At 39.1% G+C, this 26702-nt stretch overlaps 1 protein-coding gene across 7 annotated transcripts in view; it reads right to left on the reverse strand.

Moving 5' to 3' along the window:
• Positions 1 to 26702, reverse strand: part of Ap2b1 (adaptor related protein complex 2 subunit beta 1) — a 120580-nt gene that overhangs the window by 7190 nt on the left and 86688 nt on the right. For 6 of the 7 annotated variants that reach the window (XM_087191476.1, XM_004870655.4, XM_004870653.4 and 3 more), the window contains 2 exons: positions 4838 to 4922; positions 3437 to 3523 (listed from right to left, as the gene is read on the reverse strand). In XM_087191476.1, coding sequence (XP_087047602.1) covers positions 3437 to 3523; positions 4838 to 4922 — 172 coding nt within the window. Of the gene's footprint in view, positions 1 to 3436; positions 3524 to 4837; positions 4923 to 15333; positions 25937 to 26702 lie in introns of those variants that run through there. The other variant, XM_087191478.1, reaches the window with a different exon arrangement.

Consider the following 26702-nt stretch of genomic DNA (forward strand, 5'->3'; position numbering starts at 1 on the left):
TGAAGCTGTGCAAAGGTGACTGGTGCTAGACCCTGAAGTCCCAGATGCTGCTGCTAGTCATGATGGAAGTCTTCATAGTTACCAACTCAGGGTAAGAACAGGTTGGTGTTTGGGCTCCTTCTTGTGATTGCATACAGCATCAAGGAGACATAATGTTCCAGAATTAAAGGTCATTTCTCCTTGAGTAGATGCTGCAGCATAGAGAAAGAGAAACTTTAAGAATTGAGATGATAAACACTGCTTCTTTGTTAACTGTTTATTATGTTCACTTCTGATGAGAATTCACATTACTCATGGCTGCTTCAGGAACTAAATTCTCCCACATAAAAATCTGTCATACTCTATCTAGTGTGCTCTCTAGGAAAAGGTACCACGATGGATGACCTTCTACCCTCTTAAATGTAGGCTTGCAGCACAAGGATCTTGTGTTTTTCATCATTATCCTTCCTGCAGTATTTGGAACATAACAGGTAATAAATGTCATCAATATCTGTGAATATGCCTCTGACTTAGGTGTTAAAATTGCCAATGTTTGCATAATGCTATAGACATAACCATCTACTGTCAGATAGGAGGCTTTTTCTGGAGGTACTTCTCATTCTGATGTCCCTTTCCCACAATCGAACCAGTGACACTCTGGGGAAGATGCAGTAAGGCCACTTTCATTATATATTTTCACTACATTTAGTTTTTACTTGACTTTTCCTCTTTATTTCCAAGATTTTCACCAACACCAAGCACAGTAGTTACAATTTAAGGAACATTTCTGTTTGAGGAGCCAACAAGTGGATCTCAGAGTAGTTACATGCAATACTGCTGGAGAAGGGGGCCTCCATAAGTTCTGCGACCACCTTGTGGGGGGTCACACAGTGTTTGCTGTCACAGTGAAGGGTTCTTGCAGCTTAGAATGGGTTGCTAAGCAACATCACAAGCTGGAGTTTGGCTAATGTCTTCTGATAGGAATGTCTTTAAAACACAGGGGCTTGTGTTATGTTGTAAAAGCTATTCCTGACTTTCAAGGCCTTTGCCCATTTCCCTCAACAATAGAAAACACAGGAACATGGTTGAAGAATCACCCTGCTGCACAGGTGCAAATACATTCCATAAATACAGCAAGGCCCAGATGCCTACAGACTTCTTCCAAGTTCACCATTTACATGGAAGAGGTGATAGAACAGGAATTTGGCTCTGCTCATACTGAATGAAGGGGTGGCACTGTGATTTCATCAGAGGACAGAATGGAAGGAGGGCTCTATAATATGTATGTGTTTTCCCCTCACCATCACCAGCCCTACACATTTTAGATACTAAGTTTGAGTTTGAGGGTTTATAGATTTTAGATAATCAGTCTCTGCTAAATATACTGATTAAGAGTGGCAATGGAAACTAGACATAAGAAGCTTCCTTGCCAGTCTGGATTAGACCTGTTTATTTGATTTTTCAATACTAGAGACTGAACCCAGGGTCTCAAGCATGCTAGGCAAATTACTACCATTTAGCCAGAAGTCCAGCCCCTTCCTCCTGCCTGAGCCCCAAGTAGCTAGGATTATAGGCATGTGCTACCATGTCCCTGGCTAGAATAGACTTCTTGTATCAGTTTTCTGTTTTACATAAATGCCTGGAAAAGAAGATGGAATCTTGCAGTTGGGAGACTGTGAGAATGAGAATGCAATGTAAATTGTTTTTCTTCTTTTATCTTTCTTATTTAGCTAGGGTCACTTTTCTTTTGGCTGCAATAAGGGTAAAGAAGATACTCAGAGTAGAGAGTAGGGATAGGGAACTTCCATTTGGGACCCTGGTCAGGTATTCATTAATAAGTTCAAAACAAGTAAGTTTAGAACTAAAAGAATTATTTTTTTTGTCCTTACCATTTGAGCAAATGAGTGAGTTAAGTACTGGCTGGGAAAGTTTCTAGTTTTGAAATGTTCTAATGGATGACAGGAAAAGCCACAATACACACAGAAAGTGAGCTTGCCCTCACCTAGTGCCCATGCATGAAGTATCTTCTTTTACCATGTCTAACTAGTGCAAACAGACATATCATGTCTCTGAGCTTTACATAATATAATAAACACTGAGTTGAAAAAATAGGCTTGTAGAACTGCTTGCCACAAGATTCTTTTTCTAATATGGCTGAAGATGCAACAACTTCTTGCACATGTAAGGTAGCATTCCCAGATATGTACGAACCTCAACTGCCACTGTAATAGTAAGATGTGAAACAAATTCAGGCAGATCTCTGAACACCTGTAGAAGTGATCAGTGCTGGGAAACAGGGGGTCCAGTCTAATGGTATCTTTCTGATACAAAATTTTTTAGTATTTACAACTAGTGGTATCATTAACACTGCTATTATAAACATCTTCCTATTAAGATCTGTTTAATTATTAAGACTTGGGAAAAGGGTTTCTTCTCTAGAGAGAGATGAAAGCAAAAGTTAAAGCTCAATGCTAGGCTGGTAAGTTCTTTAAGTCTGTGTCTTCCTGTAGCCCTCAGAGTGTTCATTCCATCTGTCAACTGTCTAGGCTAGCACAGAAAAGCTATTTTAAGTGTTGCTGCTATTGTGATTAGGGCAGATCAGCAGGAAAGGATGTTATTTTTAGCTCTCAGCTAGGCCCAGGGTGTTGAATCAGAAGGCACTAAATCCGCAAATGCTCCTGTTAATAGAGCCTTCAAAACTGGAAAGAAGCCGGCCATAATGGTGCATGCCTGTAATCCCAGCAGCACTCAGGAGACTGAGGCAGGAGTTCAGTGCTCACCTGAAGTACACAGTGAGACCCTGCCTCAAAAAACAAAACCCAAAACCCCCAAACCCCCAAAAGACAGAAGGCAGTACATATAATTTTTCTTTATCTTTTTGTCTTGCTATGTTGCCTCCTTTTCCCAGTGCTCAGCTCCAAATGCAATGGGAAGATGGCAGTGTGCTGAAAGACCCTTATGAAAATCATCAATGCAGGAAGAAAATGTTGGGTCAATGAGGAAAGAGGAGGTGCTGACCAAGCACCATGGCACACTTTCATTCAAAGCCATAAAGTCTGTACAAATCCCAGAATGTGCCTGTGTGCTACAAAAGGTAGAACTCTGAACAGTGAATATTCCAGTGGAACAAAGCCCTAGGATCGACAGCTGCTATTGTTTATTCTCTTGGGTTACTCCTTTTTATGTTTTACTACAGTAATAAAATAAACTATAAAAAATGTTCTGGAGATTTTTTTTTTGGTACCAGGGATCGAACTCAGGACCTTGTGCTTGTAAGGCAGGCACTGGAAACACTGAGCTAAATCCCCGGCCCAAACATCCCAAGCTTTTAAAGAGAGGTTTGCATATACTCATTAGAAACAGGTCAGATGTGGGAAGAGGTAGGTAAATGAAAAATAAAATCTTCAAGTATCTAATTGATTTACTAAGATGAAGATGAAATTTAGTTATTACTCACCAGCATTTAAATGGCATTCCTTAATCTGAAACTGGAGTTCATTTTCATTGGGAATATCCTTCCATGTTGCCAGGAAGACTTGGCGCTCTGTGTGGGGAAGGACAGGGGAAGGGTAGATATGCACAATTGTTAGTATTCTGATTGGGTTTTTTTTTTTTTTTTTTGGTACTGGGGATCGAACTTGGGACCTTGTGCTTGCAAGGCAGGCGCCGGAACCACTGAGCTAAATCCCCGGCCCATGATTGGGTTTTTTTTTGGTACCGGGAATTGAATTCATGGGCTCATGCTTGCCAAGCAGGTGCTGCACTGCTGAGCTACACCCCCAGCAAAGTATTCTGATGCCTTGCTGTATACTGTATGCTGGCTCTTGCAATACAGCTAGCAGAATTGGAGCCAATTTTTAGCTGGGCCCAGATATTATATCCTCCAGGTCAGTTATTTCCACATCAATAGCACTAAGATGCACTAGAAAAGTCTACTTGTCATTTTGGATCTCTTGTTTTCCTATTTGAGTGATCTTGGGTAAGTCCAGTGACCTTTCTGAGCTTTAATTTCCTCATAAGTAGTTATATCTGTCTTGATCCAAAAAGCCACTGATGCCGGGATTTAGCTCAGTGGTTCTGCCGCCTGCCTCGCAAGCACAAGGTCCCAAGTTCGATCCCCAGTACCAAAAAAAAAAAAAAAAGCCACTGTGAAGATCAGTTAAATGACAATACAATTTAACAGGTACCAATATACGTTAGTTTTACTGGAGGTGGTTTCATAAATAAAGGAAGAAGGGCTGGGGATTTAGCTCAGTGGTTTTCCTGCCTGCTGTGCAAGTGCAAGGACCCAAGTTCCATCCCCAGTACCAAAAAAAATAAAGAAAAATGCCAAAGGCCACATGGAAATACTAATGCTTTATTATAAATTACTGAATTCTTTTTTTTTATGTTGAATATTTTTTCATATTTTTTTTTCTCAAATTACTGAATTCTTGAGTCAGTGTGAACTTAGTACAGGGTTAAGTGCTAAATTTACACACTTTCATAAAAACTATTTCTGTTTTGCAAACTTGGAAAATGAAATAGAACACAGCATCTTGTCCAGGGCCACACAGCTAATAAATGGCAGGGCTAAGATTCTAATTCACATCTACCTGTCCCCATACCTCTTACTCTTGGGACACAGATCTGACTGGATTGTTCAGATAATGGAGATGGTGATTTAGAGACTACTGGCAGAACAACAACAAAGAGCCACCGATTCAGGCAAATAAATGAGTAATTATTAGGGATTTAGAATATTTGTACCCCATTTTTTAAAACCTTAAAATAACTTGTACTCCTAGCGTGTGCTCTGCCTGACATTCAGAGGAAGGGCACAGGCATATTTATCAGAAGGACAGGAGGATGTACTTACCCATTTTGCCATCTTCTACAAAAAGCACATTGAGTGGGATGAGGCAGCTGAAGTAGAAGACATCAATATTGTTTTTAACAGCCACCTGCCAAGAAAGCAACAAGGGAAAATGAGGACATCCTAGGAGGCCAGGTAGGAGGAAAAGAACAGTTGTGTGTCTAGAAATCTATTGCCTGATTTCCTTTTTCTTTTAGTTGGTGCAGGCCTCCTCAACCAGACACGCCAGCCTATACAGCGAAAAGCACATCCTTCCTTACTCCACTGTTTCAGAACTGTTACCACCTGCAACTCTACCTCTCTCCAGGAGGGCTGTCTTCAAGGCACAACGCCTTTACCCAGAATAATGTATTTGCCTACTGTTTCTATGATTAAAATATTTTTTTAGTTGACAGTTTCTATGATTATTAATACTAGGTTGCTACCACTTACCAAATACCTACTAATGATATTATTTCTACTCCTCTTAATAACTACCCCAAATAAAGTAGGTATTATTCCCCTTTCATTTCACAAATGCAGAAACTAATGCTCACAGTGACAAAGTAACATTCAGGGTCACAGAATCAGGATTCAAATTCAACTGTCTGATCCTAAACCTGGGTTATATTTTTTCCATAATTACTAGTGCCATAATTCCTCTAATTATACATTTTTTTTTTTTTTTTTGCTACCAGGGATTGAATTTGGGATCTTGTGCTTGCGAGGCAGGCGGTGGAACCACTGAGCTAAATCCCCAGCTCTCATTATACATTTTTTAGATTCAGGGTTTTTTTGTTTTTTGTTTTTGGTACTGGGGATCAAACTCAGGACCTTGCGCTTGCAAGGCAGGCGCCGGAACCACTGAGCTAAATCCCCGGCCCTAGATACAGGTTTTAAAGTTATTTCTCATAAAATCTTGTTTCCTAGGTCCTATCACTGGAAAAAGCTTGTTGGGCTGAACACCTGTCAACTTGATATTTGTAAGAAGGAAAAGACTTTACGCAAGCCAAGAAATGAGTTTTCTTCTCTTAATACACACTTTGTTGTGATTTTACATGGCCTCTTAATTCAGATCATGCTGCTTTAAAAATGCTATACTAGGCACTTTTATTTGGGGCAACACTGAGTGGCATGCTCTGATTGGCACAATTCAGGAACAGGCAGATTCTACTGCACTTATTATAAGACCCATATACAAAGAAGAGGGAGAAGAGCTTGTCTAAACCATTACCACCCACTGGCTTCTGTCACCAGTGACTTTCCTACCTATGCTCTTAGCACTGCAGGGAAAACAGTTCTCTGGGCAAGTTCTGTGATCTGCAACTATTTCATCTTACTTTGCTCTAAAAAAATAAAAGAAAAAAAAGTGCTTGTTTAGTATCACTATTCTTCCTCTTCTCTTTTTTATGGGAAATGTCTGTACTTCAACTGTATACCTATCTCTCCATCAAAATTTTGGCTATGAGGTCCAAACATCATCTTTCTGAAGTACTTGCAGACCTTTCACATTTATTCTTAACTACTTTTTCTGACTGAAAAAGTACCTTTTCTTCCTCCTCCATAATTGTTTGGCTATGTCTCCCTGACACAGTCTTCCTGACCTCTCTCCCTGAAGAATCTTTCCTAGTAGCTTGTGCTTTTAACCTTACAATTATCAAGACTATGAGTTTTTAACCTGTATCACAGAGCCCAATTCCCAAAATGCTGAGAGCAGGATTCTCAGAAACAGAACAGAGTAACTAATGTCAGGAAAGAAGGACTTCAGACATTCTTTAAGATGCACTAGAGAGCTACTTTCAAAGATTTATACCAGCTGTGGGCTTCTGGGAAAGAGGTATTTTCTAATTCATCTGGTACTCAGCAGAGGAATTAGAAAGAGAATTCATATTTCAAATAAGGGTAACAAGATGTTGAAGCGCCAGGCTCTGTAAAGGACATTTAAAAGTGAAAGCTGTGGAGTTGGAGTGGTCTAGTCGTGGGTCACATTAAGGTGTCTTGTGAAATATGAGTGACAAATTACTAATGACTAATCATTTCCCTTGTGGTACTGGGGACTGAACTCAGGGGTGCTCTACCACTACCTACATCCCTAGCCGTTTTTAGTTTTTGATTTTGAGACAGGATCATGCTAAATTGTCCAAGCTGGGCTTGAACTTGTCCTTCTGCTTCAGCCTCCCTAGTTGCTGAAATCATGCCCGACTGTGCCTGGTTTATTACTCTCTGAATACAAAGCAGTAATTTCAAAATGTGCCATCCATTCAAGTATTTATTAATGCTTACTATGTCCTAAGAATCTGAGATATTAAGAAGAGGGACAGAAAATATAATCTTTGCCCCCAGGGGATAGTGGTTCTTAACCAAAGACATATCAGAATCATTTAGACAGGTTTTTCAAAACAGATGCCAGGGACCCAATCTATGGGAAAGAATCACAATTTCTAAATCTGGGACCTGGCTTGGGTATTTTGGGAAAGTACCCAGGAACACTGATCAGATAAACAATTAGAACAATGCTGTCGAGGAGGCCTGAATGACCCCATAAACACCATATTCTTCTGAAGGGACTACTATCCTGATCAGTGCCCTTTAACAAGAGAAAAGCCATGAAATGCTCTTGTAGGTCAGAGATGCTAAGTCATCTGCTTTCCAGACCCTGTGACCAACAGATGAAAGCCAGGAACCCTCCCGCTGAGAAATGAATAAAATGTAACATTTTGGCATATAATTTCAGTGGCTTCAAGACAGCCTAAAGACTACTCCAAGACTTCTGCTCTAGACTGCATTAATTAGAAGGGGACACCCTGCCTAGAGATAGACACAGGTGTTCAAAGCAGTCTGAAGAGCCAGAACACCTGATTTCAAATTCTGACCTGACGCTTGCTAGCTGTGTGACTTTGGGCAAGTAGTACTCAGATCAGTTTCCTGTCTGTAAAACGGAGATCATAACAGTATTCATGAGGTTGTTACAAGGATAATGAAATAATATTTACAAAGTATGTAGAATAGTGCCTGATCCCAATAAATACTACAGCTACTATTTGTTCAACAAAGGAAAACTCCCTCTGCTTTTACCATCTCCTGCTTTACTTTTTTCTTGGGGAGGGGGCTGTACTGGGATTGAACCTAGGGCTTTTGCACTGAACTGCATTTTTATATGCCTTTTTTTTTGGTACTGGGGATTGAACTTGGGACCTTGCACTTGCGCGGTGAACTGCAGTTTTGAGACAGGGGCTTGCTAAGTCATTGAGTTGCCCAGGCTTGGTTTGGCTTCTGATGCTTGCCTATGCCTCCGAGCACACTAGGATTACCAGATCTTTTCCTTTATAGTGAGAATTTTTCAAAATTAAGGATAACCACATTAAACTTACCTGAAATCGGGCTGGGGATTTAGCTCAGTGGTTTCGCCACCTGCCGTGCAAGTGCAAGGACCCGAGTTTGAATCCCCGGTACCAAAAAAAAAAAAAACTTACCTGAAATCTTCTACATGCTCAAATGTAGTACTACTATTATCCTGTACTTCAAAAATATATGGCTGTCTTGGATCGACTCCTACCCACCCCTCCAGACTATTCCTTCACTTCAACCACATCAAAATTACTTATTCCTCTAATACTGAAACTCACAGCTCTGTGCCTTTTTAAAAAAACCTGGTGTTCTTTCTGCTTAATACATTCTTCTTAAGCTTTGGGTTGTGGAGAATATGTATTTAACTGTAAGATTCGGTTCAGTCCTGAAATTTTTCGGAAAGCTCTAACCCTTCTTCGTAGCACCCAGGTTATACACTTCTCTGACAGCAGAGAGTAACTGTTTTTATACCAGGCTCACCTGTGATACACTAAACTCTGTGAGTGCAGGGGCTGTCTTGTGTTCACTAGCATACTGTCTGTCTGGTTCAAAATATATTTGTTGAATAAAATTAAGGAGATGGTAAATAAATGGAATGAAATAATGGCCTCTCAATTTTTTTCTACCTCTGCATCATTCATATGTACAACATTATTCCATCAGGAACATTTTTCATTAGGCACATGGATTCTCAATGAGGCAGGGATGTGGGAAATGGGATGATGTGGAAGTACTTTTGATTTTGAATCACTGAGCTAAAATAATACTATAGCTACACACTAAGGAAGAATAACACACTTAGTGGATTACAATCCAAAGAATGCTAGATTCACCAAGAATATGACAATCATTCTTTGGGTGTTTAGGCAAAATAAGAACCAAGGGAAAACACAGTATGGAACTAGTTCAAATATCCAATCCTGATGTTGACTACTCTTAAATAAAACTGATTATATATATTAACTTATATTGATTGAGAAAAATGGGGAGGGGGGATGCAGGAGTTCCTGGTTTTCTTTTTTGAGATGGGGGGTTCTCACAATATTGACTAGGCTGGTCTCGAACTTGAGATTCTGATTCAGCCTCCCAAGTAGTTGGTATTACAGGTGTGTACCACTATGCATAGCTTTTATTTTAAAATCCACTATTCCAACAGGTTCAGAATAGGAAGATACAATCTAGAGAGGGTGAACAGTGGCTTTCCAAGAGCTTTAATATCATCCCAGATCTGGCTTGTCTATGGGAAATCAATGATCATATGTCCAACTGCCCACTTAAAATCTTCATTTTGTGGGGTGGGGATTTAGCTCAGTGGTTCAATCCCTGGTACCAAAAAAAAAACAAACCAAAAAAACCTTCATTTTGTTAACAGATATCCCAGAAAGAACATGCCCAAAATCAAACTCTTCATCTCTCTGTGCCATCCCCAAATAGAACCTCCTGCTGTCCCACTAAAGTAAATAAATGGAATACTGAAAAACCTTTTAATGTCTCCTTCTGCATTTGTCTTTACCCATCTCCTTCCTGGAGCCCCTCCTTTACAACACCGAGCCTATTCTCAACACAGCAGCCAGGGTTATCTTTTAAAATTTTTGCTCCTCAATTTTATTAGTATATGTCTGCAATACATAGTAAATACATTCACCATGGAAGAAATGGTACATATACATACTGTATTTTGATCTTTTTTACTTTCCTTCTCTTCCCCTCTCGTTTCCTCCATCCTCAGATGAGCTATAACTTTCCCTCTTAGAATTGTTTTCATTGTGTATGTTGTGCTGCCACTTTTACTTGATTCTAGAAACTTTTAAAAAATCTCTTCCCATGGGCCGGGAATTTAGCTCAGTGGTTTTACCACCTGGTGCGCAAGCGCAAGGACCCAAGTTCGATCCCCGGTACCAAAAAAAAAAAAAAAAATCTCTTCCCTGACTTCTTCTGTGATCCAGTGATTATTCATATGTCTTATTTAATCTCCATATGTTTGTGTATTCTTTTGCTGTTGATTTCTAGCTTCATTCTGCTATGATTCGATAGTATGCAGGGATTATTTCAATTCTGTATTTAAGCATGCTTTTTGGCCTAAGATATGGTCTGTTTTGGGAAAAGTTTTGTGTGCCGTTGGGAAAAATGTGTATTCTGTTGTTAGATGAAACACTCCTAAATATCTGTTAAGTCTATTTGTCCAATGGTGTGGTTTAATTCTGATGTTTCTTTGTTGATTTTTCTTGGGGGAGGTCTGGTTGATCTGTCTAGCTGTGAGAGTGGGGTACTGAAGTCTCCTACTGTAGTTGTATTGGTGTCTGTCTGTCCTTTGAAGTCTAATAGGTTTTTAAAAAATGAAGTTGGGTGCACTGACACTTGGTGCATAGATATTCAAAACTGTTATCCCTTCCTGTGGAATTATTCCTTTTACCAGTATGTAGTGGCCATCATTTCTCTTCTGTTCAGTTTTCAGGCACAGTGATCTTGAAATGTACATCAGCTCATAATACTTCTGTACTTAAACATCCATTGATTTCCCATTTTACTCCCACTTCTCCCTGTTGCTAGCTTCAGTCCAGCCACAGGAGCCTGCTGCTGCTCCCTACACATACAGGTATGCTCCTACTTCATGGCTTTTTTGTATTTTCTGCTTCTTTTTCTTTTGTCTGGAATGATTTTTTCTTTGCATGGCTCATTCTTTGCCTCCTTTAGGTCTTTGCTTTAATCACATATGATCTTCTCAGGCAGACTTGTCATGATTTTACTATATTTATAATACTGTATCACCCAACTTCCAACCTTAGGAGTTCATATCCCAATCCTTGCTTTATTTTCTTCCACAATCTTATCCTCACTGCCATCAGACTTTGTTTTTTAAAAAACTATTTACTGGTTTACTGCTTGTCCCATTGCAATATACCTCACCTCCAGCAGAGTATAAATTCCAGGAAGGAAGAGACTTTTGTTTTTTGTTTACCACAGGAGTCTCAGTTTCTAGAACTGTCCCCGGCAGAGAAAGTAAGTTGAATAAGAATTATTATAAAATATACTACTCAAGATTTTTGATCCCTTTTCAGTTTAGACAAGATGTGAACTTAGTTCAAAGGAATCAAAAAGACAGCACTTATTTTCCTAGCGTACTTCCCCTAATAGCAAAGGACAGTATGGACACACAGTGAGGAGGAAGCAGGAGAATGTCCAGGATTGGCATTTAATATGAAGTAGCCTATCATAAGAATAAAATTTCTCCGAAGTTTTATGAAGTAAATTCTATAACACATTCATACATGTTTAACAGGAAAATATGTTTTTCCCTTTACCTCTGAGTAAAGTGATGCTCCAGGAAAATGTGGCATTTCATATTCTTTAGCTTTAAGTACCCTTAGCATGGTGGATCATGACAAATTTGTGGTTCTTAAAATTAATTTAATTAAAGCCAGGCATGGTGGCTCCTGCCCATAATCCCAGGTCTCTGAGAGGCTGACAAGTTCAAGTTCAAGTTCAGCCACAGTAACTTAGTGAGATCCTGTTTCCCAAAAAAAGGCCCTGGGTTCAATCCCCAGTGGAGGGCAGGGTAGAAATTGAATGAGTTGAAACTGGCATTGAAGAATAAAATTAAAAAAAATACTGTGCATTTTATGAGCAAAAACATTTCCTGTTTCAGTGTTACATATATATTGTGTGTACACACCATGTAAAATACACTTTTTTGGGGGGGTACTGGGGATCGAACTCAGGACCTTGCACGTGCAAGGCAGGCGCAGTACCACTGAGCTAAATCCCCAGCCCAATACACTTTTTACTGTAAGCTGCAGCTTAAAAGTGTAAAGGCCACAGTATTCACACACCAAACATTTTAAAAGTGGGGAGGAAATGGATTTAAGGAGCAAAGAACAGAATGCACACCTCAGCTCCTTCTCTGAGGATGCCCAAAGCAGATCACAGATGGTACCAAGCAGATTACCTAATCCTCTGTTCCTTTGATATGTCATGTGCAGCATGTGGCCATTACAGTATTAACACGCCTCTCAGAGGCATCGATAGGAAGAGCAAACAGATATGATTAGAAGGCCCTCTGAAATACAAAAGTGGGCTATAAATGCTAATAACAATAATGTTTTTTAAAAGTTACTTTCAGTGACTGCTAGAGAAAGAGCAGCCTGTCAGCATCAGCCTGTAACTAGCAATTAGCTCCCTTCCATAGTATAAGAAGCCTGTGCAGGAGCTGCAGTCTCTTTATGGTGCCACAGCTGGAGATGAACGGGCTAAATTAATATTCTAAACTTGTTCCAGTGTACTCAAAAGTACTATAAAAAGGTATGAGATGAACTCAGTCTGCACTCTGGCAAATGAGGGCTCTTACCACACTTTTACCACAGGTAACCAAAGGAGGAACCATCACAAGAAACATGTCCAGTAGGACAGCACTCACCTTTGAGATTATATCATCTACTCTCCCATGACGTCACTTGTGACCTTTCCAAGTCTTGGAAGAGTAGTTTTTCTTTTATTCCTCCACATTTAGCTTTTGGAAAGATTATTTGCAGGCTGGTCCAAGTTAGGACCAGGCAGTGACGCCAACCGTCTCCAGTTCGCTGAGGAATGATGATTCAGACGTGTTTTTTAAGCACCACACAACCTAGTCAACAGATCCTAGGGGAATGACTCTGAGTGACAGGTTTTTAATGGCACCGACTCCAACTGTGTGATATATGCCAGCTAAGACTCAAGCAGAAGTGGCCCTTTCTGCTAGCTGCTAGAGATAAATCGACCTGTAGTTCTGCATTCCTTGTCAATGCCAAAAATATCTTCCATCTTAAGTTGAAATATTGTGGTCCATTTCAAACTCTATTGACCAATAAATTATCTGGGAATTCTCTGAGATACTCTGACAAAACAGAAAGGTTATCTACAATGCTTGACAATATGATTATATAGTTAAAAAGAGTCATGAAATCCTCCACAGAAAATATCAATATATTTTCCTTCTAATGTTAATTACATTAAAAAATTTTTAAACAGAGTATTGCTAAGTAGCCCAGGATGGCCTCAAACTTGTGATCCTCCTGCCTCCTGAGTAGCATGAACCAACATGCTGGCTGCTATTTACATTTCAACCTGAATGTCATCTTTAACTCAATTTTGAGGCTAAGATTAAAACAAGAACCCTCTTTCTATATTCCTAGTCCACTCAATAAATCAGGCAGATTTACATAACAGCAGAGTAGCCCTTGAAACAGTACCAACCTTCTGTTCATCCCAGGTTAAAGCCATACTTGTTTATTCGCAAGAGGTTTTAGAACACTGTTCACTGTTAGTAGTATGTGCACAGTGGAATCCTTAACAGCAAATATTTGACAGGTTCTGCTCCTCCTGATAGAAGCAGTGGTTCTATGTCCCTAGGCTAGTGCCCCTGTGGGCAACAACATGCATTTCAAGTTTCTATATTTAAACAGCTGTCAGAACCAGAAAGAAAAGCATTGAACAGACAGACTTTCATATGATCTCTAAAACTCTAAGTTCTCTAGTAGCACAAATAATCACTGGGCTTTAAAAACACAATGGGATCCTAAAGGCAATCTCTTTTAGTAGGCCTTCTTTTTAAGAGATGAACAGAGAACCCAAGATACTGAAATCCAAATACTATGACTTCTCTTGTAATCCTCATTCTGCCAAGAGATCTACTCAATCTCAAACTTGCAAAACTCTCAAAAAATTTAAAACATGAATGAGAATGTATGTAGATTAAATTTCAGAGGGCCAGGGATTTAGCTCAGTGGTTCTGCCGCCTGCCTTTAAAGCGCAAGGTCCTGAGTTCGATCCCCGGTACCAAAAAAAAAAAAAAAAAAAGAAAGATTAAATTTCAGAACACCAAAGAGAAGATTAAGATTTTAGGTGTCACAGATGTACACTGGTTTAAAAGACTCTTAGATTAAGCTGTCAAAATTCTGACTGTGCAGGAGTAAATTAGAATGATGAACTCCTGGGATGTCCACTTGGAGAAGTGGACAGCAGAGTTAGAACTACTGAAATCCGGTTCTGTAATTCTTATCCCAATACAATCTAGATCCTCAAGTATAGCTTTAAAAGTAGTCCACCCAGAGCCATCAGTGAAGTCATCTGAACTGCAGAGGTTCAGGCTAAATTCAAACCCTCAAAGTCTCAACACACATGCATAGCCAGATAGGTGACAACTTGGTCCCACAGTGAATTTCAGCTTAGGAATCTCAACTTTTAACTTAGCTCTTAATTTATAATCATACTTCTTTCTACCAAAGGAAACTTTCTGATGGCAAGGAAGAAAAACCTAAATTTGAAAGCACTAGACTATTACCTTTTTTTAAAAACTTTTTTTTCTTTAAAGGTAAAAATTAGACTTTTATCTGACAAAACATTTTCTTAAAGCAAAGAACTGAGCAACCAGACAAAGTAAATATCCCCTAGCAAAGACCACTTTTGCCCTTCCTTTTTTTTTGGTACAGGGCATCGAACTCAGGACCTTGTGTTTGCGAGGCAGGCGGTGGAACCACTGAGCTAAATCCTCCCCAGTCCCTTGCTGTTCCTTTTAAAGTTTGTCTTGATATATATATAGCTTTGTGGGCTAGGAATGTAGCTCAGTGGCCAAGGGCTTGCCTAGTGTTCAGGAGGCCCTGAGTTTTATTCCCAGCATGAGAGAGAGAAAGAAGAAAACAGGGTGGAGAACGAGAGAATGAGAACACACATCCTTTCTTCGAGCTTGAGCTTGAGCTTCTAAATTAGGTATACTGATTGAAATAATCTTAGGTTCTCAAGATACACATATGACTTAATGTACTAATATCAATGAACATTAAAGAAAAAGAAAGCAATGGCTTGCAATGTTTGCTGTACCTATGTGAGCAAAAAGTGAATTTGTGACTGTAATACTCAGATAAAATTTGGGATTAAGATCATTCCTAAGAGTCATGGGAAAGACTTCAAGGCTACCAAGAGCAATAGGCAGAGATTATAGGGATACTCTACTAAGATGAAGAATTGGCCTCACTCAGTTTGGTTCAAGAATAAGATGAACTTAATGTTTATAGACACTTCCATAAATGAAAACAAAAGTTCATTGAATAAATACTTATTAATCACCTATTATATGCCAGGCATACAGATAGCAGTGATAAAAAAAAATACATAAAAACTGCTGCCCTTTTAGTTTGAGAGAGAGAGAGAGAGAGAGAGAGAGAGGGAGAGAGAGAGAGAGAGAGGAGAGAGAGGAGAGGCAGGAATGATGAATAGTAAACTAGCATTCAAAATGTGAAAAGTACTAGAGGAGAAAAGGCATGGGTAAGAGGGATTGGGTATCCTGGGTGTAGAATGAGGCCTTACTAAAAAGCATTATTTTAGCAAAGACCCCCAAGTAAGTGAGTAAGCTATGCAGATACGCAGGCTGGAGGCGAGGAAGTGGCGGCAGTGGCAGCATATTCCAGACAAGGAAAAGTCAATTCAAAGGCTCTGAGACGGCAATGTACTCATGGCCAGCATGGTAACAAGCAAAGGGAGGAGTAGAAAGCAGACAGATTCAGTAAAGGGGAGAGATGAAGGCATGGCTAGGTCAGATAAGAACTTGTAGAGCACTATCAGAACTTTTGCCTTCTCAACAACAGAAGTTCTTTCAGTTTGGTGAGGTAAGACTAAGGGAAACAGAGTAGCAGTACAGCAAGAGTTAAATTTCACAGCTCTAAGAGGATCACTCCTATGTTACTGGCACCTGTGTGCCCTGCAAAGAATCAAAGATCAAGGCAAAATAATGCCAAAGTATAGCACTTCTGTTCCTGTTCCAGGTAGCTCTCTCATTTTTTAAAGTTTTATATAACCTCTTTTTGCCAATATATATATATAACTCAATCTGTGATACTTGTAGTTTGTGTGTAGATGTCTCCTTAAAGCCTCATGCAGTTACGGGTGGAGCTTTTCAGAGGTGTCTGGATCTAGAGTGTAGGATGTTCAGATCAAAAGTGTGTGATTACTAAATTAGTCCACTGATTGGTTTGGCATAGTTCTGGGTAAGATTTAGGTTGCCCAACCCTGGGTGTGAGTACTACCTGCCCTAAGGGTGGGTAGCCTGGATAAGATAGAAGGACAGAAAGGGTCCTTGGCTTGTTGCTTGTGGCTTGCTGCCTTCTATCTGCCTGCTCTGTGAAGCCCCTCATCCATGCCACCCTGCCCTGGTGCCAGCCAACTAGGGACTGAAACCTCTACAAATTGTGAGCCAAATAAACTTTTCCTCCTTTAACTTCGGGTGTCTGGTATTTTGTCTCAGCAATGAGAAAAGTAACTAAGACAATGCTATACTAACCAAACCAGTGACTACACAGAAACCTTTACTTCAATCCTCCAGTTTCCCTTTTTTTAGTAGCCTATAACAGAATTATTCTTATATAAAAGTTTCAGTTGCCAGAAACAGTAATCAATAATTTCATAGGTCTTTCAGCCTACCTGACAAGTAAGTTCCTCAAACCCTAAAATCCTACTTTAACAGCTTGATGTGCATATATAAGGGGGGACAGGGGAAGGGATCACTCTCTTTACCCCACAAATGACAGCTATGTGTACCTAGAGCTGTCACATCTTAGAAAGACTATGTTAATATTCAAGAATGGGGGAGGGAAATCATAAGCAGTTGTATGCTGTATAGGAGTCACTGTTAAACTTTAAAACACATTTAATACACACTGTACTGAATCACAAGATAGCCCAGGCAGAATTAGTAAACTATCAGTTAAAGTGATATTCCATAAGCCAGTTTAGTATGTTATTAATGAAAGCTCAATAGAAGAACAGACTTTACTAACAGTGTAACAGTCTCAGAGTATTCAGAGCCAAGTACATTGTCCAACCTTACATGGACAAAAGGAGGACATGTGGCTGACAAGATGACTGGACAGATGGGCAGGTCACTGAGCACAGACTCTGTCTCTGGGTAGTCCACTAGGGAAGCAGGTCACACACAGAAGGGACAGAAATTATTGTTAGGAGAACAGTGTGAACAATGGAATTGAGAAACTTAAAAAGTTTTGTACTTTGTGTATTTGTCCTCCAATTCCTTAAATGGTTCCTGGAAACTAAGACCCCCTCCCAAGCAAAGGACTACTGTTCATTCACACACTTTTCAAAAGTGATTAGGCAATGTTTTCCTTAGTTTCTAAACTATAATTGATTCTAACTATATTTACCATAATCCCTAATTCTAACTGGTTTTTCTTCTTAAAAACCAGAACAAGACTGACATCTATCCAAATGCCTTTAGGTTTCCCTAAAGTGGAATAAAAGGAAAATAGCTGTCGATAATTTCACAGTCCTTTCAGACTGAGTACATTTTCATTACATAGATCTACCTGAGTGATTTTCAGGCCTTGGGTGCCTTGACTCAAAAAGAAACTTGTCCTAAAAAATCCTAACATGTAGAACTAGGATCTACAAATAGAACCTAAAAGATGTATTTTTGTTTAAATAAATAACTGCCTAATAAGAGTTTTATGAATACAGAGTAGCCTATTTTGGCATAGTAATTCACTGCGAGTATTCATGTAGATACCAAAACATCAATCACTACCAATATAGGTAAATTCTATTATAAATAGATCAGTTTTGAAACATACAATATTAAAAGTCATCTTTTAAAACTAAGATTTTGTATTGTTTACATGTGAATACTCACATGAATCAAAGCTTTTCAAAAGTTTTCTTTTTTCTTGTGACACTGGGAATCAAACCCAGTATCATGTGGTAGGCAAATGCTCTACCACTGAGCTATATCCCAAAATTTATTTTCAAGATGTATGAACCTCATACTATGAAGCTTGTAAAACCCCTACATAAAAAACTGTGAGTAAATTATTTTCCTATCTCAAAAAATGATGCTATAGGAAAATCTAAGAAATAAAAGCAGGATATGACTCTCAAATGGTCTTTAATCCAGCTCAGGAAAATCCTATTGAGTTCTCTTTAGTTCTAACCTATAATGTACTTTAAGGTTTTATATAAAGATTATCAGTGTAATGGGTACAGGTACCTATTTTGGGGAATGGGAAAAAATAAGAACTAAGATATACCATGTACAGGTACAAATTCCCTATGATGAATGTGATTGTTATGAATATCTAAAATGCACCAACAAACTTAATTTTTAAAAAAATGGAGCCAGGAAAAATAAGTTCACCCCCCCCCAAGCATAAAGAGCACATGGTTAGCAGTGGTTTTTAATCATGTAACAAACTAGAAATTGAAAACTGATCCCCTTCCTTCCTATCCATTCCATCCCTTCCCCTTTCCTTTCTTATTTTTTAAGGCAGGGTCTTCTCACTAAATTACCCAGGCTGGGCTTGAATTGTGCTCCTCTTGCCTCAGCCTCCTGGAGTGCTTGGATTATAGGCATGCACCACCACATCCACCTGATTCTCTATCGATTCCTAACTTACAATCATAATAAAAGGATGGGGCCGGGGATTTAGCTCAGTGGTTTTGCCTGCTACGCAAGCGCAAGGACTCGAGTTTGATCCCTGGTACCCCCCCAAAAATAAAAATAAAATAAAAGGATGGCTGTTGATATTAATAAGTGACAGTCCATAAATCAATTTTATTATTAATACTGTAAAGCGACTTTATAAAAATCATTATCCTTTGCTTGGGATCCCAGCATGGGCTTTTGTGTTCCTTGAGTAATGTGACCTCATAGGCCATTTTTCATGAGGAACTGGTTTGGGTGTTTTAAGAACTGAATTCTGGGATTCAGAAACACCTGTTTCCTGCCATTGAGGATAGATTTTTAGATCTATCAGAATACAGCTGTCTTGGGCTGGGGATTTAGCTCAGTGGTTCCACTGCCTGCCTCACAGGCACAAGGACCCGAGTTTGATTCCCAGTACCAAAAAAAAAAATTTCCCTTGCAGAATACAGATGTCTCTTTTCTCCGGCTTATGTGTAGTCAGAACAGTTGCTATTAATAAACAGATTCCTAAAAGAGTCCAGAAAGCAGCAGTTGAGTGCTGGTTATAGAAAGACCAAAGAGGGCGAGGTGGCACATGCCTATAATTCCAGCACTCAGTAGGCTGAGACAGGAGGATTGCTGTAAATTTGAGGCCAGCCTTGGCTACACAGTGAATTTAAGGTTAGCCTGAACTGCATAGTGAAACCCAGTCTCAAAAAAGGCCAAAGACTGCTTAGTAAAATTTCTGTTATTCTTTTTTTTGACAGGCTAGGGATTGAACTCAGGGTCTAACTATGTTAGGTAAGTGTTCTATCACTGAGTTACATTTCCAGCCAAAATCTAGGTCATTGTGACAAAAAGGATAAGAAGTGTTAATACATAAGATACCTAAGTTTCCCAAATGAGATTAAAGGATGTGTACAGTGCTGATGTGACTTGAACCATACATCAGACTTGAAACAGTAGTTGCGGATATAATATTTTTTCTTTTCTCTGGTGGCAAAATGTTTGACTCTTTCATAATTAAGACCCCATTTACCTACATATTGCTTGAAGAAGTCTGCAGGGATTCTGTGCAGCATAATCTGAGCTGGGAATCTCTGTGTAGTTCCTGTAATAGTCACCACTTTAAGGACTCAAGTGTATACAAGCAGCATTGTGGTTCCATAAAAGCAATCAGAGTGCGCAGTCTTCAACTGTGGACTGTGAAGACCAAAAGAGGCTTTAACACTGAACTTGTTTGAATTGCACAACAGCCGAGAAAAGTCAGCAAATGCCAAACTGGTTTGCTTCATTTCATGGAAGCTGCTGAAAAGGTCTTCCGTTTGGAAACATTTACCAGTTTTTCTGGTACAATAGCTACAGCTGTGGGTTTTCTGAGTGTGAATGGACATGTGCAAGACATGAATATCAAAGACAAGCACCATCTGTAACTGACTGTCTCATAGGCTGGGACTGCAATGTAGGAGTAACAGGGGACAGAATTTTCTCTGGGCCATACGTTAGCAAAAGAGCCTTTTGGCGGACAAAGATCTTAAGAACATCAAGAAACAAGACTGGAGGGCCAGGGATTTAGCTTAGTGGTTTCGCCACCTGCTGCGCAAGCGCAAAAACCCGAGTTCAATCCCCGGTACCGAGAAAAAAAAAAAAAAAAAAAAAAAAAAGGACTGGAAAGTTGTAACCTTCATAGCTAGTGTCTTCAGTACTTTCTGCCTAAAATATTTAAAGATTAAATGATATTTAATATTTAAAGGTTAAATGATATTGAACTGATAAATATTGCCCTATTTTAGAAGAGACATTCAAAGAAAAAAAACAAAGAGATATCTATTTCTTTTTTCCCTAATTAACACTGTTGTTTACTCAACAGTGTTTATGAGGTTTAAAGACAATAAAGAGATAAAGATGACAAAAACTATAATTAGGAAAGGGCCAATTCTTTATCCATAGGTTCACATCTAGGTTTCTTTATATAGCAGTGCAGAAGAAAGGAAAGAATTTTTTAAAAGGTACTAGTAGATTGAAAATCATATTTCCCTTCTTCTGAAATTCTGACATAAAAGAATAAAAAATTTAAAGCCACAAATTCATAAAGACAGAAAAAAAGATATGATAGCAACAAAATCTTTGGAGCTGGAAAACAGATTATCAATAACACCACAGAAGGGGCCAGGGATTTAGCTCAGTGGTTTCGATGCCTGCTGCGCAAGCGCAAGGACTCGAGTTTGATCCCCAGTGCCAAAAAAAAAAAAAATAACACCACATAATTCTCAAAGGACAATAGCATTTGTAGTATAATGTGGAGGTGAAGAGCACTAAAAGAAAAAGAACTGGGGCTGGGGATGTAGCTTGCCTAGATCGTGGAAAGCCCTGGGCTCAATTCCCAGCAACTACCCTCCCTCCCTATAAGAGAAAAAAAAGAGGATGAAGCTGGAACTAAGAGTTGCAGGTCTTCTGCCCAATTCTACATTGCTAGGCACTGCCTGAGGACTGTCACCCTCCCCTGCTCCTGTATAAAACTAAAGATTAATTCTTTTAGAGAGGATAAAGTAGATGGCACTTAGAAACAGACGCCAGACATAGCCCTAAGGGTAGTGGATTAAGAGAATTTACACACACTGAATGCTAGAGATTCTCCAGCCTTCTTTCCCAGGCTGGGAGAAAGCCTTTATATTCCGAAGGAGAGACTCAAAGATAATTTTTAGAATCAAGCCAGTTCAAGCAGGGAGACATGAAAGTATTGATACAGAGGACTCTAGTTGCTCTTCATGATGGGCAATTGAAGCTCTTGTTCTGGGCCTGAGGGTTAGGAAGGCCATATTCTGACACTTCTCTGGCCTTGGCTCAACCTAAGAAAAAGAGGATTCCATAGGGTGAAACTGACACACTCAGCCAGAACACACTGAATTTCCTGGACAGACAACCCTGATGTTGCTTCTAGGCCTGCCTGAAATCCTACTGGTCATTTTTCCTGAGGATCAGCAAGTACATCCCTTTAGGCCTAAGGGAAGGCCAAAGGTGGAGGTGGGAAGGCTGTGAAACAGAGTTCTCCAGTTGTACTCTGGAGTGAGCAGATGGGGAAATTGAGCAAAGAACCAAACAGAATCCTGCAACTGAAAAGTACAATATCTGAAATGAAAAATATACAGGATGTAGAAAGTTGTCTACAGAAGAAAGTCAGTATACTTGAAGACAGATCAATAGGAATTCTCTAATCTGAAGAACATAAAAGAGGAAGAACAGGGGTAGAAGGGGAAAGAGTACTACCACTCACATACAAAAAACCCCAAATGAAACAGTCTCAGTGACCTGAGGGATGAGATCAAGTGGTCTAAGATATGAGTGATTAGAATTCTAAAAGGAAACAATGTAATAGGGCAGAAAAAAAATTAAAATGGATGAATGTTAAAAATTCCCTCAAATTTGGGGAAAAACCATCAACTTAAAGATCCCAGAGAGGCTGGGGATTTAACTCAGTGGTGCTGCCACCTGCCTCACAAGCACAAGGTCCTGAATTCAACCCCGGTACTCCCCCACTCACCAAAACAAAAAAGATCCCAGAAGCTCAGTGAGATCAAAAGCAGAACAAGACCCCCCAAACAAGAACAAAACAACAAAAACCTTGACACATTATAGTCAAACTGCTGAAGAAGAGGAAAAGATGGAAGGGTTCCTATACCTAAGCACTTCAACAGAACTTTCTACAGTGATGCTAATGTTTTACTTCTGTAATATCCAGTGTAGTAACCACTAGCCACAGGTGTATTTTAACTGTGGCTAATTTGATGGAGGAACTGAGTTTTAAAATTGGATTTATCGGGCCACGAGTTTAGCTCAGTGGTTCCGGCGCCTGCCTCGCAAGCGCAAGGTCCTGAGTTCGATCCCTGGTACCAAAAAAAAAAAAATTGGATTTATCTTAATTAATTTCACTTTATATAGCCACAGGTAGATAGTAGCTATATTTCACGGTATGGCTAAAGAGGGCTGAGGATTAGCTCATCACTAGGGCGCTTCCCTAGCATTCATGAAGTCTGGGTTGGATCCCCAGCACTGCAAAAATCAAAAACAAAAAGCCAGTACAGCTAATACAGAGACATCAACTCATCATAATATATGCACTTTACTAATTCAAACAAACAGTAATAAGAAAAAAGATGTTAAAAGTGGAAATTTGAACACTATTTGACATTTAGGAATTGTTGGTAATTTAAAAAATTTTTACTAGTACATGTTTACAGTACATAATGTTCACATTCCTTGTGTGGAGTTGGTACACGATTTAACACATCTTAATTCCTTTTTTCATCCCCTTTCCCTCCTGCCCTTCTCTCTCCCTCTATCTCTTGTCCCCTTCCTCTCTGAGAAAGATCTACCTCCCTACTTCCTATTATTTATCTTTCATTTTACTCTTTATTTATACAGTTTGGTTTCTCATATAAGAGAAACCATCTTGGTAATTTTTTAAGGTATGAGAATAGTTATTCTGGCTAATTTCTAAAAACAATCCTGTTTCGAAGATACGTTGTCTTAGTCACTCTGTCACTGGCATGAAAAACCCTACATTCACAACTTAAAGGAGGAGAGGTTTATTTTGCCTTGTATTTTTAGTGTGAGGGTCAAAAGCATAAATGATATGGTGGGAAGACCTGGGCTGAGGAAACCTGCTCAGGTCACTGTGACCTGTACCAGAGAGAAGGGCTGAGCCAAGAAGGGAGAGAAACACTTCCAGATTAAGCCCCCAGGGACCTGGCCCTTCCAACCAGGCCCCACTTTCTAACTTCACGTTAATATTCACCTCCCAAGAGCCCTGCCTATGATCGTATGAGACCTTTCTGGGTCATTCTCGATGTAACTCATACATAACACATGTATTGAAGTATGTACAGATGAATGATATTAATATCTGGGATTTACTTCAAAATAACGTGGAGTAATGCTATGAAAATGGGTAGATTATACATGCTTTCACTGAAAAAGAAATGGCACAGAAAAGGATGAAGAGTCAGAATGGCTTCAGACTAAGTGAAAATGATTTCTAATTTAGAATTTTATTATACAAAAACCATCAAACAATCATGAAGGCAAAATAAGTAAAAGACTAAAAACAAGTATCTCAAAAATTTTATTTTCCTGTTCTCAGGAAGCTACTAGGAGATGTATTTCATTAAAATAAGGGAGTAAACCAAGAAAAGGAAAATACAATAGGAGACACAATTCAGGAGAAATGAAAAGAATGAATCCCCAAGGTAGTGATAAAGGGAAACCATCCTAGTATGACAGCTATGTTCCAGGTATTCAAGAAAATCAGTTCAGACTGGTGTAGGTTAAAAGTCTCCAGAACAAACTTCAAGAAAGAGAATGCGACAGACTATTTCAGGGATCTGATCGCAACAGAATTTGGGGTTGAACTACACTTAAGAACATGGACAAACAAAGACTCCAGTTATTTACAAAATATTTTATGGGGGGGGGGAATCACACCTTACTATATGGCTCAGCTTTTTTTTTTCTTGGTACCGGGGATCGAACTTGGGACCTTGCACTTGCAAGGGAGGTGGCGGAACCACTGAGCTAAATCCCCGGCCCCTTGGCTCAGCTTTGGAGAGTATACATTATTATAATACTGTATACACTGGACACCAATCTAAGCAAATTCCATGTTATTTAGAGATAGAGTACTAAATATCAAAAGAATCAACTAAAACAGGCAAGAGATTGCCTCTGTGGACAAAACTTGGGCCATGTTGGAAAGAGAAGGCTAGGTACACGTTTTTTCTTAACTGTAGAACTAGTTGACTCTTTAAACTGTGTCTTTGCAAACCCTGGCAAATATTAATGTGAAGGAGTGACGCTATCAATGTTCTTGTGAGAGTGTGCAGCTCAGTGAAAAAGAAAGCTGAGCAGCTGTGGGGACTTTACGGTCTCTATGCAGAGACCATGGGCATCACCCTAGGGTTGAACATATATGTCCTAAGTCCATGGTCTGTCTCTTGTAAACATTGACTTGAAGAATCATTCACTTGCCAGATGTCAAGTTTAAAGTGTACTGGAGCCAAGTGTAGTGCTTATCTGTAACATCAGCATTCTGGAAGGCTGAGGCAAGAGGACCTCAAGTTCAAGCCCAGCCTGGGCAACTAGCAAGAATATGCCTCAAAATAACTATTTTTTAAAAAAGTATACTGAAAAAATGTTTCTGAGCAATTAACAGAAATAAGATGTAAAACACCATCAGAGTCATTTTAACTCATGTAGGGAAAAATTCACCCAGAAATTTGTTAAAGTTTTTTTTTAAATACGGGGAATAAACTGTTTCAGGAATTTAACTGTATGATATAAGTAAACTCAAGAAGGGTTCCCAGTGGGGACAAGCTTAACTTTACTCTGTATAATATTTATAAGTTGGAGTGCTTGCTTCGGCAGCACATACACTAAAATATTTATAAATTGGATTTACAAAGGGTTTTTTTGGGATAGGGTCTTGCTATGGCTATGTAGTTCAGGCTGGCCTTAAAACTCACCAGGTAGCCCAAGCTGTCCTCAAACTCATGGAAATCCTTCTGACTCAGCCTTCTGAGTGCTGGGATGACAGGCATGTGCCACTATGCCTGGCAAAGGTGCTTTTTTCAGATGGTGTCAGGATAAACCTAGATTCTCACATGTGCTCTACCACTGTACTACATCCCCAGACTCACAAAGGCTTTTATAGCCAACATCAGTACAACAAAAAAAATTTTCTAGGTTCATTTATCTAGTAGGTATATAACTCCGTCACTGAGGCATGATGCAGTTCACATTCTGAGAATGATATCTTTAGCCTTTAAAGTTGAATGAGCCATATGAGCCAATAAGTTTAATGAGCACCCCTGGCCCACGGCACTGAGGTTTGAACCCAGGGGCATCTATCACTGAAAACTATATTCCCAGTCCTTTTTATTTGGAGGCAAGGTCTTGCTAAATTGCCCAGGCTGGCCTTGGACTTATGATCCTCCTGTCTTGGACTTTCACCATACCTTGTTTAATGAGCAATTTAATGAAACGTTTCTTTTATCAGATTATAATTTGACAAATGATTTGTTCTACACATTGATATAACATTAGCCAAAACAGCAAAAACCTACAAGGCATTCAAAACTTCATTTTCTCAACTTCCAAACACTTTTTTTATTTCTGATTTTATGGTCTAATAAAAGTATTAGGGAAGTACTAATTTTCCTACATGAGCGCTTGACTCTAAATATTATGCAAATATGTTTAAATACTAAAAGATCTTTACCTGCTTTATCTGGATCTAGGTGGTCTAAGCTGGTTGGGGTTAAGTTTTGATTCTTCTTGTTCATCTGGGGACAAGGGCAGAATGGAAAGTGGACTCTAAAGTAACTCACCCATCATAAGCTAGCCATTAGTTTCAAGTTCCACCAGCAGATATTAAATACAGCTGCTCAAAGGGGAAAAAGGTATCTCTTTTCAAGTTTTGTTTAGCTATTGGGAAATGCCAATTAATCAGAAAGCTGCAATTACAACATTTCTGAAAGAAGTAAACCCATGGAGAAAATGAAGTATCAAGTAGCTAACTACAGACAGGAAAATTTTAAGTTTGTTTTTTATAAATGGATATGCAAATAGGAAAAATAAAATAGCATTTGTTTAGACATTCCTCATTTAATGACTGCATTATGTTTCTGTGACTAAGCTGTTAAATGAATTGGTCACTACATGAGGAACTACATATATAGTATGCACATTATAATGTTTAGAACAAAGAAATGGTTAAAGGAAACTCCAACTTGATGACTGCATAACCCCTACATGCAGGACTGTAATGTATAACAGACTATAAAACTACAGTACTGTACAATATAGGACAAGCAGCAAAAATTACAGTACTGCATAAGTAAGGCATATTGTACCAAAAAAAGATACTGAAATTCTATAAATAAGACATATAGAACTGTAAAGATGGGTCATAAGTCCAAACAGTCATTAACAGGTTGTTAAATGAGGAATATCTGTACTTTCCTTAAAAAAATAGAAAATTTGCCCTAGTTTCTGTGACCCAAATTCCCTTTCCTATTGCTGAAGTAAAGCATTCTTGTATGCAAGTTG

Source organism: Heterocephalus glaber, unplaced genomic scaffold (assembly GCF_053883595.1).
Source record: "Heterocephalus glaber isolate CG9 unplaced genomic scaffold, H.glaber_assembly_v1.0 deba00001564, whole genome shotgun sequence".
Classification (NCBI taxonomy): domain Eukaryota; kingdom Metazoa; phylum Chordata; class Mammalia; order Rodentia; family Bathyergidae; genus Heterocephalus; species Heterocephalus glaber.